This window comes from Bombina bombina, chromosome 5 (genome assembly GCF_027579735.1).
Source record: "Bombina bombina isolate aBomBom1 chromosome 5, aBomBom1.pri, whole genome shotgun sequence".
Taxonomy (NCBI): Eukaryota; Metazoa; Chordata; class Amphibia; order Anura; family Bombinatoridae; genus Bombina; species Bombina bombina.
Genome location: NC_069503.1, coordinates 939,073,870 through 939,087,215, shown reverse-complemented (window position 1 = coordinate 939,087,215; position 13,346 = coordinate 939,073,870). Strand labels below are relative to the sequence as shown.

General features: G+C 40.7%; 1 protein-coding gene across 2 annotated transcripts in view; it reads left to right on the top strand.

Moving 5' to 3' along the window:
- STAU2 (staufen double-stranded RNA binding protein 2) overlaps window positions 1-13,346 on the top strand; it is a 1,329,984-nt gene that overhangs the window by 114,420 nt on the left and 1,202,218 nt on the right. For both annotated transcript variants that reach the window (XM_053715129.1, XM_053715130.1), the window contains exon 5: window positions 3,118-3,253. In XM_053715129.1, coding sequence (XP_053571104.1) covers window positions 3,118-3,253 — 136 coding nt within the window. The remainder of the gene's footprint in view (window positions 1-3,117; window positions 3,254-13,346) is intronic.

Below are 13,346 nucleotides of genomic sequence, written 5' to 3'. Positions count from 1 at the left end.
TCGCAAATTGAGCTTCGCAGAACCCAGCTTAATCTAACCAAATTAAAGCAGTTGTTTTACTATAAAAGTAATAAAGCGGACACTGGCCAATAAAATTAGGAATAGGACAGGTGTCTCGCATATCCATAGTATTCGTTCGGCACACTCCCTCCGCAAAATTCCGTCACAAATAGGAGGGGCTTTTGCTGAATATTATTCTAACCTGTATAATATAAATAGATCTGAGAAGCCCCAGGCAACCTCCTAAGACAATATGCACTTATTTTTAGGTTCCCTAAAACTCCCCACACTTACTCCTGAACAGCGTGACCTCCTAAGCTCCCACTTCTCATTAATGGAAATTCAGAGGGTTATCAAAAATTCAAAGTCTTTCAAATCTTCGGGTCCAGGTGGCTTCCCAGTTCATTTTTATAAAATCTTCATTCGGGAACTCTCCCCTTTATTGCTTAGGCTTTATAATCTTGCTAGGGAAGAGGGCTGTTTTAAAAAGGAATTTCTGGAAGCCACCATTGTCACTATCTTAAAGCCGAACAAAGATCCCTCCTTATGCACCAGTTATAGGCCGATATCCCTTATTAACACTGACATAAAGTTTTACTCCAAATTGTTGGCTAACCGTGTGGCAAGCTTCTTGCCGTCCCTTATTAATACGGACCAAGTGGGGTTTGTTCCGCAGCGGGAGGGCCCGGATAATACGAGGCGACTGCTTAATATTCTTAGTCTCCCAAACTTAACAGGCCCTTATCGGTTATCTCTCTTGATGCCGAGAAGACATTTGACCGCGTTATGTGGCAGTATCTGTGGGAGGTACTTGAGTGTTTTTGGTTACCTAGAGAAATAGTATCTGCAATTAAAGCTCTTTACTCCCACGGCCTCGTTAAGCGGTCTCGGATTCCTCTACTCTTCTTTTCCTATAACAAATGGCACTAGGCAGGGTTGCCCGCTGTCGCCCTTGTTGCTTGCGTTGGCCATAGAACCTCTGGCGGAACAAATCAGAATGGACCCTCAAATAAAGGGAGTCACCTTGTTTGGTACAGTAAACAAGATGCCTCTATTTGCGGATGATGTTACCCTTTTTCATCGGAACCTGCACACTCTATCCCCAGACTCATGGATATTTTGTGTTCCTTTGGAGCCCACTCTTTCTATAAGCTAAATATATATATATATATATATATATATATATATATATATACACACACGCAGGACATCCCTGATGATCAGTTAGCCTCCCTGAAATCCAGATTTGAATTCAACTGGACAGGGAAATGTGTCTTACACCTATGAGTTAAGCTCTCCGGCTGTTTTTCCCAGATAATTAGGGACAACTACCTCCCTCTTTTGACAGTGCTTCGTTCCCTTAAACGGGATTGGAACTTATCCTTCTTCTCCTGGTTAGGTAGGATAGCTGCATTAAAAATGTCCTTTCTACCCAGGCTTGCTTACTTATTTTGATGACTCCCCATTAGGATCCCTAAGCACATACTTCTACAGTTTCAAAGCGAACTGACAAAATATATCTAGCAAGGTAAGCCCCCTAGAGTGGCGCATAAAATACTTCAACTCCCTAAAACTTCGGGAGGTATAGCGTCCCTTTCTGTACTTCGGTACTATGAGGGAGCGATGCTCACCCATGTTGCACAATGGAGATCAATCGAGCAGGCTTCCTTGCCCTATAACGTTCACCTTGGAGACCTAGTATGGACCCCCCCCCCACTGCAGTAGGGAATTAGACTTGATTAACCCAGTGGTTTGTGAGTGTTTATATATGTGGGACAAGCTTCAGCATTATGCCCGTATAGCCCCGAACCCCTCTCCTATAACTTCTATTGCTGGCCTCCTTTCAGGATTGCAGAACACTCACCCGCATAAATAGGCTCAACTAGGAGTCAACCAGGTCTCGGACCTTTGGTCCTCTTCACCCCAGGGCTCATTTAAACTTCTTAACCAGCTTGAACCTGGACCCCTAATCCTATCATTTTTACCTTTTGAATTCCGTAGAATCAAACATTTTCTACTTAGTTGGAGGTTCAAGCCGGGCTTGGCTTGCCCGCTTGACCCCCTGGGAAACTGTCTGGACCCAGGGTGATAGACTTCGTAGACCATTCTCCCTACATTACTCGTTGCTCAGAGACACCCCCTTCTCCGAAACCCCTGTTCACCTGCAGCGCTGGGAGTCCCTTCTGGGCACCCCAGTTTCCTCCCACACTTGGGAACGTACCCTAGAACTTACTCAGAAGGCTATCCACTGCACTACACTGTACTAAACTTTTACAAACTTCTATCCCATTGGTACTACGTCCCAACTAGGTTGGCCAAAATGTTCCCGAGTGCTTCATTTGAATGTTGGAGGGGTTGTGGTCAGAAGGGCAGCACGATGCACATCTGGTGGGAGTGTCCGAAGATTCAGCCCCTATGGAGCACATGTTTCCTGGCTTTGGCCAGGCTGGGAATACCCCTCCCTAGATTACCGTCCACGGCCCTGCTACATATAGGGGTACATACTTTACCAAAGCACCACTCCCTCATATGTATTTACCTTTTCATGACTGATAAAAATGCTATAGCCTGTGCATGGAAAAAGGAGCACCCCCCTAGTTGGACTGGAATATGTAACACCATGGTGTGTATATGTATGTGTATGTGTGTGTGTATATATATATATATATATATATATATATATCATGGAGAAGGATATATTTTATAAACTTGACAAAACAGACCTTTTCGAACTTGTATGGGCGGACTGGAAAGATACCTATGACACAGAATGGAGACCCAACATTCTGACCTCCGACTGAGCCCAATGATGTAGAGAAAACCAGAGAAGGCAGCAGCATAAATTGTCACCAAGTTTATTTGGCTACACAAAAGCCCACAACGTTTCAGGGTTTTAACTCTTAATCAATTAAAATATTTAATTGAAGTGATCTCATGCATTGGGATAAAAAAACAAACTGTAATTCAGGCATTATGTTTGTTATTTGAAGAACTGTGCAATAATAAACCACAAGACCTAACCGTCTCTTGATTAACTGAAAATATACCTTTTGTTTCTTGCAGGTATTGAAGTTTTTCACACATATTCTGTGCTAATTTGCTATTATGTTCTTTCAGGTAGCATAACACCCACGGTGGAACTGAATGGCCTTGCTATGAAACGAGGGGAACCTGCCATCTACAGGCCATTGGATCCAAAGCCTCTACCCAATCACAGAACCAACTACAACTATCGAGGGATGTACAATCAAAGGTTAGCATCATCTTTATGAGCAGCTCTATATGATCATTAGTGTTTTTACACAAACATGGGCAGCATCAATCAGAAGCATCACATGTCTAAAAAGTGTTTTATTTTGTTTTTCTCCCTTATTTTACATTTTGCTTGGACCCCCCACATTAGTTACGCTTGTAGATTCCGGCGTTACATGACTGACTTCAAGTATTCAGCTTTTCCTCATGACTCATATTAGACTTAAAAGAATAAGACTTTAAAGAATAAGTGTACAGGTCTCATAGAGCTATTAAATAGTATTATGTGCAATATCTTCAGCTTTTTACATTTTTGGCACCAAATGTATTAGATTAAAAGTGCAAGGTATTTATTTTATGGAAGCTGTTTTAAGGTCCTTGTGAGGACTCAATATATCTTGGCTCTTCCAATCACCAATGAGAACCCTCCTCCGACAGAGTATGGATAAAACTGACCACCCCTCATGCTCATCAGTATATAATGGGCAGCCTTGCCCCAGACCTCTCCTACTCATAGTTTTGTTCAAACTAAGACAGTCCCCGGGGGTAACATAGGAGGAGAGACAGGACAAAGTCTCTCCTCCTTTGTTACCTCCGTGAGACCTTGAAGAGGATTGCTGGGTCTCTGAGGCATCTGGCTGCTTTCAGATTTCTGTGCTGTGGTTGTTCCTCCAGGGTAGTGTCTTAGTGTACTCTGGTGGGTCATGTGATGTCATTAATTTGTATTTAATGCTACTTTCTGCATGCTGCAGCAGGATCCAATATGCCATTCATTGTCGGCTGGCTGGGTTGCAGAAGTTTGAATATTTAATCACCACCAGTAATTTTGACAATCTCATTGCATTGTATTAAAAACTAGGAAGAAAGGGGGTGTGTCCGACCAGCGACTAAGATGGCTGCCTTTTGAATACAGTGGAACATTGGAGCTGATAAATCTGCTGTTTATCCCTCCTTAGACCAGAAAATTCTTTTTTTATTCAAGAGATAGGAGAAAAGAAATACTTGTAGCATGGATTTATGTGTCTTTCACATATCAATGAGGACAGGCAGTCCTGATTAGAGGAGGTGTGCAGCAGAGGCCTTGCAACGGCCTGGACCTTTCTCTACCCCCCACTTTATTCTGATTTGTCAGTATATCCAGCCATCTGCGCTGAAGAATTTCTAAAAATCTGCGACTATCTTCTAAAATTCAATATGACTGAGCAGTTATACTGTTTAATAACAGAACTTTTGGATACACATCTCTCACTCATTGAGAAAGAGGTGACTGAAATTTTTAAAGTAGTGATCGACCGGACGAAAACATACCAGCCAAGATCTAAGCAGGCTCCCTTATATCAGGAATCATCAGTAAATTGTGAGACTTTCCCAGATGAGCCAGAGAAAATACCCAACTACTCAGAGTCCCATAAAAGACACCTACATTCGACAAAACAGAGGACAGTGGAGTCTAAGATGCCTCGGAGAATACTATTGAATACAGTTCCTATAATCCAAGATCATGCCAACATTTATGACAGGAGTTGCCGGAGAGTACACGGTTGAGCTGGAACCCGCTACGAGGCGGCCGATCGTGGCGGAGAAAGCAGCCCAATTAGCACATGGACTTGCGGGGAGCGATAGTCAAGGCATGACACAATGCCCACAGACCCAGGAGACTTCATGGAAACGATATGGGAAGCCAGGCAAAAATACGGAGGTAGAAGCGAATAAACCCTGTTACAATAACTTGTCAGCAAAGACTACTTCCCGTATGTTAAGTCAAATTACACCCTGTCTCTGGAGAAATATTTCTATTTCTGTGCTTACAATACTATTGGTGTTGGATGAAGTCTTATGACAACGGCTAGACAAGGGGAGACTTTAATACCTATTTATGGATCTCCTCTAGTAATGCCAAAGTAACGTCCTTAATATTCAATCCTAATAGTTTCTTTCTATGACTTTTGGGACCTGGATGAGTGCGAGCTCATCAGAGGTTTAAGACTTTATTGTACTTGTTTTGTTTTTTTTGCTTTTTGTGTTTTATTTTGTTTTTCTTTTTTATATATTTGTTATATTCGAGCAGAATGTTCGAGCTATATGTGCCTTACGGGGTAACTATTTCTCTTATACCTATTAGTCAGTAATATTAAACCTGTAGGGGGACAAGGCATAGGCCTCTAGTTATCAAGCCGTTAACCTCAAATACGCTGGAATTCCGCAGAGTATTTGTGGCGAGGCTGATTCGCCTAAGTTATCAAGCCCTGCTGCCCGGCAAAAGTAGAATATAGTGACGTAAGCTTCGATCCGCTGGACTCAGTCCGACACAGATCGATTCTTACGTCACTCCAGATGTTCCGAACGCAAGTTCGGCACAATCTGACTACTTTTGCTAGTTATCAAATGACTAGCAGGTACGCTCGGCACTTTTCCTGCCCAGCGTACCTGGTTTTCAATCCGCCGCCCTGGAGGCGGCGGATCCCATAGGAATCGATGGGAGTCTGACCATAGCGAAACTTCATGTTCGCTGCTGCCCGACATCCCATTGATTACTATGGGAGCTGTCTACACCTAACACCCTAACATGTACCCCGAGTCTAAACACCCCTAATCTGCCCCTCCCCCCAACACCGCCGCAACTAAATAAATGTATTACCCCCTAAACTGCCGCTCCCGGACCCCGCCGCAACTATAATAAACTGATTAACCTCTAAACCGCCGCTCCCGGACCCTGCCGCCACCTACATAATACCTATTAACCCCTATCCTGCCCCCCCTATACCGCCGCCACCTATAATAAATCTATTAACCCCTATCCTGCGGATCCCGGACTCCGCCGCAACTAAATAAATTGTCTAACCCCAAAACCGCCGATCCCGGACCCCGCCACCTATATTACACTTATGACCCCTAATCTGCCCCCCCTATACCGTTGCCACCTATAATAAATTTATTAATCCCTATCCTGCCCCCCCATACCGCCACAATCTATGTTAAACTAATTAACCCCTAAACCTTAGTCTAACCCTACCCTAAAACCCTGCTAACTTAAATATTATTTTAATAAATCTAAATAAAATTACTCTTATTAACTAAATTAATCATATTTAAAACTAAATACTTACCTATAAAATAAACCCTAATTTAACTACAATATTACTAATAATTATATTGTAGCTATTTTAGGATTTATTTTTATTTTACAGGGAAATGTCAATTTATTTTAACTAGGCACACTAGCTATTAAATAGTTATTAACTATTTAATAGCTACCTAGTTAAAATAAAGACAAATGTACACGTAAAATAAAAACTAATCCAATTAGCCAATCAGATTGAACTTGAATCTGATTGGCTGATTGTGTCAGCCAATCATATTTTTCCTACCTTAATTCCGATTGTTAATCCAGTGTTGGGAAAAATAAGCGCTCCAAGCCCAAAAATATATAAAAAATTCAATATTTATTCCAAACCTTTTAAAAACATACAAAATTGTATAAAAAGTGGTAAGCACAGTTGTACAAAAACAAGATAGAGAACAGGTGCAAAAAACAGCAAACGTTTCGTGCTCCACGCACTTGGTCACTGCTTAATTCCGATTGGCTGATAGAATCCTATCAGCCAATTGGAATTCGAGGGACGCCATCTTGGATGACGTCACTTAAAGGAATATTCATTCAGCGAGTAGGCGTCGGTGGATGAAGATGGCTCTGCGTCGGCTGCTTTGAAGATGGCTCCGCTCCGCTCCGGATGGATGAAGATTGAAGACGCCGCCTGGATGAAGACTTCTATCGGATGGAAGACCTCTTCAGCGCCCCTTGGATGAAGACTTCTATCGGATGGAAGACCTCTTCAGCGCCCCTCGGATGATGCCTTCGGCCGCTGCGGATGTCCTCTTCTGTTCCATCGGTGGTCGGCTGGCTGAAGACGGCTAAAGGTAGGATGATCTTCAGGGGGGAAGTGTTAGGTTTATTTAAGGGGGGTTTGCGTTAGAGTAGGGGTATGTGAGTGGTGGGTTTTAATGTTGGGGGGGGTTGTATTTTTTTTAACATGCAAAAGAGCTGAATACTTAGGGGCATGCCCCGCAAAAGGCCCTTTTAAGGGCTGGTAAGGTAATAGAGCTGTTAACTTTCGTAATTTAGAATAGGGTAGGGCATTTTTTTATTTTGGGGGGCTTTGTTATTTTATTAGGGGTCTTAGATTAGGTGTAATTAGCTTAAAAATCTTGTAATATTTTTTTATTTTTTGTACTTTAGTTTATTTAATTGTATTTAATTGTAGGTATTTGTAGTTAATTAATTTAATTTATTTAATGATAGTGTAGTGTTAGGTTTAATTGTAACTTAGGTTAGGATTTATTTTACAGGTAATTTTGTATTTCTTTTAGCTAGGTAGTTATTAAATAGTTAATAACTATTTAATAACTATTCTACCTAGTTAAAATAAATACAAAGTTACCTGTAAAATAAATATAAATCCTAAATAATGTAATTATTAATTACATTGTAGCTATCTTAGGGTTTATTTTACAGGTAAGTATTTATTTTTAAATAGGAATAATTTTGTTAATGATAGTGTAGTGTTAGGTGTAATTGAAACTAGTTTTTATTTTACAGGTAAATTTGTCTTTATTTTATCTAGGTAGCTATTAAATAGTTAATAACTATTTAATAGCTATTGTGCCTAGTTAAAATAAATTCAAATTTGCCTGTAAAATAAAAATAAATCCTAAAATAGCTACAATATAATTATTAGTAATATTGTAGCTATATTAGGGTTTATTTTATAGGTAAGTATTTAGTTTTAAATAGGAATAACTAATTTAATAAGAGTGATATTTATTTAGATTTAATTAATATTTAAGTTAGAGGGGTGTTAGGGTTAGACTTAGGTTTAGGGGTTAATTAGTTTAATATAGATGGCGGTGTAGGGGGGGCAGGATAGGGGTTAATAAATTTATTATAGGTGGCGACGGTGTAGGGGGGGGGCAGATTAGGGGTCATAAGTTTAATATAGGTGGCGGCGGGGTCCGGGAGCGGCGGTTTAGGGGTTAAACAATTTATTTGCGGCGGGGTACGGGATCGGCAGGATAGGGGTTAATAAATTTATTATAGGTGGCTGTGGTATAGGGGGGGCAGGATAGGGGTTAATAGGTATTATGTAGGTGGCGGCGGGGTCCGGGAGCGGTGGATTAGGGGGTTAATCAGTTTATTAGAGTGGCGGTTGGCTCAGGGAGCAGCGGTTTAGGGGTTAATACGTTTATTATAGTTGCGGCGGGGTCTAGGAGCGGCGGTTTAAGGGTTAATAACTTTATTTAGTTGCGGGGGGCTCCGGGGGCGCCGGTATAGGGGATAGAACAGTGTAATTTAGTGTGAGTGCTTAGTGATAGGGGTATCAATAAAGCTGGGAAAAAGCCAAAGAGCAGCGAGATCGGATGAGTGATAACTCACAGTCCGCTGCTCATCGCCCCGTACTTGGTGTGCGGCTTTTTGACAGCTTTTTTTGATAACTTTGGCGAGCGTATTCAGGTCCGCGGCGGCGATGGTAGGCGAGCTTTGGCAGGCGTATTGAGCCGGCAAAGGCAGCTAAGTAGACACGTTGATAACTAGAGGCCTCTGTGTGAAAGTATATACTGCAAGCACAATATAGTTTTAATATTTGCTAATTAGAGCCACAACAATTTAACCCCTTACTAGCTAGGCCTTTTCTGGGTGTTATGTAGAGTAAAATGAAAATATCTGCTGCTGCAACTTTAAGTTCTATCGGCCTCTCGCACCTTATCATTTTTGTGGCAAGGTTTACTATTAGATACAATAATTTTATGCGACAAGTCTGTGTTCCTTTTTGTTACAAGCAAGGTCCTACATGGTCTTATAAATCCTTTTAAGTTGGCTCACATTCCTGAGCTGCTAAGAAGATGTAGGATGTGATATACCTACAGGGGTTGGATAGGAGCTAGTATATGTACAATAGACTCAATTTAACCTATGTATGGATATAATATTTAAGCTACAGGTACTGTGTCTATTATCAATACCCACAAAATAAATAACCCCATAGAAATTTTAGCTCCTACTGGAGGTAATTTTGAAATGTGTTGCTAATCTTTAAAACCTGACTATTATGCAAAATTTTCATATTCAGTTTGAGGTCCATTTACACATAATAATAATAATAGGGACACACAATGTCACACATATTTATTTTTCTTTCATGTAATTAACAAGAGTCCATGAGCTAGTGACGTATGGGATATACATTCCTACCAGGAGGGGCAAAGTTTCCCAAACCTTAAAATGCCTATAAATACACCCCTCACCACACCCACAAATCAGTTTTACAAACTTTGCCTCCAAGGGAGGTGGTGAAGTAAGTTTGTGCTAGATTCTACGTTGATATGCGCTCCGCAGCAAGTTGGAGCCCGGTTTTCCTCTCAGCGTGCAGTGAATGTCAGAGGGATGTGAGGAGAGTATTGCCTATTGAATGCAGTGATCTCCTTCTACGGGGTCTATTTCATAAGGTTCTCTGTTATCGGTCGTAGAGATTCATCTCTTACCTCCCTTTTCAGATCGACGATATACTCTTATATTTACCATTTCCTCTACTGATTCTCGTTTCAGTACTGGTTTGGCTTTCTACAAACATGTAGATGAGTGTCCTGGGGTAAGTAAGTCTTATTTTCTGTGACACTCTAAGCTATGGTTGGGCACTTTATTTATAAAGTTCTAAATATATGTATTCAAACATTTATTTGCCTTGACTCAGAATGTTCAACTTTCCTTATTTCCAGACAGTCAGTTTCATATTTGGGATTATGCTTTAAATTATCATATTTTTTTCTTACCTCAAAAATTTGACTTTTTTCCCTGTGGGCTGTTAGGCTCGCGGGGGCTGAAAATGCTTCATTTTATTGCGTCATTCTTGGCGCGGACTTTTTTGGCGCAAAAATTCTTTTCCGGCGTCATACGTGTCGCCGGAAGTTGCGTCATTTTTGACGTTATTTTGCGCCAAAGATGTCGGCGTTCCGGATGTGGCGTCATTTTTTGGCGCCAAAAGCATTTAGGCGCCAAATAATGTGGGCGTCTTATTTGGCGCCAAAAAATATGGGCGTCGCTTTTGTCTCCACATTATTTCAGTCTCATTTTTCATTTGCTTCTGGTTGCTAGAAGCTTGATGTTTGGCATTTTTTTCCCATTCCTGAAACTGTCTTATAAGGAATTTGATCTATTTTGCTTTATATGTTGTTTTTTCTCTTACATATTGCAAGATGTCTCACGTTGCATCTGAGCCAGAAGATACTACAGGAAAACCACTGCCTGCTGGATCTACCAAAGCTAAGTGTATCTGCTGTAAACTTTTGGTAGCTATTCCTCCAGCTGTTGTTTGTAATAATTGTCATGACAAACTTGTTAAAGCAGATAATATTTCCTTTAGTGATGTACCATTGCCTGTTGCAGTTCCCTCAACATCTAAGGTGCAGAATGTTCCTGATAACATAAGAGATTTTGTTTCTGAATCCATAAAGAAGGCTTTGTCTGTTATTTCTCCTTCTAGTAAACGTAAAAAGTCTTTTAAATCTTCTCTCTCTACAGATGAATTTTTAAATGAACACCATCATTCTGATTCTTTGGACTCTTCTGGTTCAGAGGATTCTATCTCAGAGATTGATGCTGATAAATCTTCATATTTATTTAAGATGGAATTTATTCGCTCTTTACTTAAAGAAGTACTAATTGCTTTAGAAATAGAGGATTCTAGTCCTCTTGATACTAATTCTATACGTTTGGATAAGGTTTTTAAAGCTCCTGCGGTTATTCCAGAAGTCTTTCCTGTTCCTAATGCTATTTCTGCAGTAATTGCTAAGGAATGGGATAAATTGGGTAATTCATTTACTCCTTCTAAACGTTTTAAGCAATTATATCCTGTTCCGCCTGACAGGTTAGAATTTTGGGACAAAATCCCTAAAGTTGATGGGGCTATTTCTACCCTTGCTAAACGTACTACCATTCCTACGTCAGATGGTACCTCGTTTAAGGATCCTTTAGATAGAAAAATTGAATCTTTTCTAAGAAAAGCTTATCTATGTTCAGGTAATCTTCTTAGACCTGCTATATCATTGGCTGATGTTGCTGCAGCTTCAACTTTTTGGTTGGAAACTCTAGCGCAACAAGTAACAAATCGTGATTCTCATGATATTATTATTCTTCTCCAGCATGCTAATAATTTCATCTGTGATGCCATTTTTGATATTATTAGAGTTGATGTTAGATTTATGTCTCTGGCTATCTTAGCCAGAAGAGCTTTATGGCTTAAGACCTGGAATGCTGATATGGCTTCTAAATCAACTCTACTTTCCATTTCTTTCCAGGGAAACAAATTATTTGGTTCTCAGTTGGATTCTATTATTTCAACTGTTACTGGTGGGAAAGGAACTTTTTTACCACAGGATAAAAAGTCTAAAGGTAAAAACAGGGCTAACAATCGTTTTCGTTCCTTTCGTTTCAACAAAGAACAAAAGCCTGATCCTTCGTCCTCAGGAGCAGTTTCAGTTTGGAAACCATCTCCAGTCTGGAATAAATCCAAGCCTGCTAGAAAGGCAAAGCCTGCTTCTAAGTTCACATGAAGGTACGGCCCTCATTCCAGTTCAGCTGGTAGGGGGCAGGTTACGTTTTTTCAAAGAAATTTGGATCAATTCTGTTCACAATCTTTGGATTCAGAACATTGTTTCAGAAGGGTACAGAATTGGTTTCAAGATGAGACCTCCTGCAAAGAGATTTTTTCTTTCCCATGTCCCAGTAAATCCAGTGAAAGCTCAAGCATTTCTGAATTGTGTTTCAGATCTAGAGTTGGCTGGAGTAATTATGCCAGTTCCAGTTCCGGAACAGGGGATGGGGTTTTATTCAAATCTCTTCATTGTACCAAAGAAGGAGAATTCCTTCAGACCAGTTCTGGATCTCAAATTATTGAATCGTTATGTAAGAATACCAACGTTCAAGATGGTAACTGTAAGGACTATATTGCCTTTTGTTCAGCAAGGGAATTATATGTCCACAATAGATTTACAGGATGCATATCTGCATATTCCGATTCATCCAGATCATTATCAGTTCCTGAGATTCTCTTTTCTAGACAAGCATTACCAATTTGTGGCTCTACCGTTTGGCCTTGCTACAGCTCCAAGAATTTTCACAAAGATTCTCGGTGCCCTTCTGTCTGTAATCAGAGAACAGGGTATTGTGGTATTTCCTTATTTGGACGATATCTTGGTACTTGCTCAGTCTTTACATTTAGCAGAGTCTCATACGAATCGACTTGTGTTGTTTCTTCAAGATCATGGTTGGAGGATCAATTTACCAAAAAGTTCTTTGATTCCTCAAACAAGGGTAACCTTTTTGGGTTTCCAGATAGATTCAGTGTCCATGACTCTGTCTTTAACAGACAAGAGACGTCTAAAACTGATTACAGCCTGTCGAAACCTTCAGTCTCAATCATTCCCTTCGGTAGCCTTATGCATGGAAATTCTAGGTCTTATGACTGCTGCATCGGACGCGATCCCCTTTGCTCGTTTTCACATGCGACCTCTTCAGCTCTGTATGCTGAATCAATGGTGCAGGGATTACACGAAGATAAATCAATTAATATCTTTAAAACCGATTGTTCGGCACTCTCTAACGTGGTGGACAGATCACCTTCGTTTAATTCAGGGGGCTTCTTTTGTTCTTCCGACCTGGACTGTAATTTCAACAGATGCAAGTCTCACAGGTTGGGGAGCTGTGTGGGGATCTCTGACGGCACAAGGAGTTTGGGAATCTCAGGAGGTGAGATTACCGATCAATATCTTGGAACTCCGTGCAGTTTTCAGAGCTCTTCAGTTTTGGCCTCTTCTGAAGAGAGAATCGTTCATTTGTTTTCAGACAGACAATGTCACAACTGTGGCATACATCAATCATCAAGGAGGGACTCACAGTCCTCTGGCTATGAAAGAAGTATCTCGAATTTTGGTTTGGGCGGAATCCAGCTCCTGTCTAATCTCTGCGGTTCATATCCCAGGTGTAGACAATTGGGAAGCGGATTATCTCAGTCGCCAAACGTTGCATCCGGGCGAATGGTCTC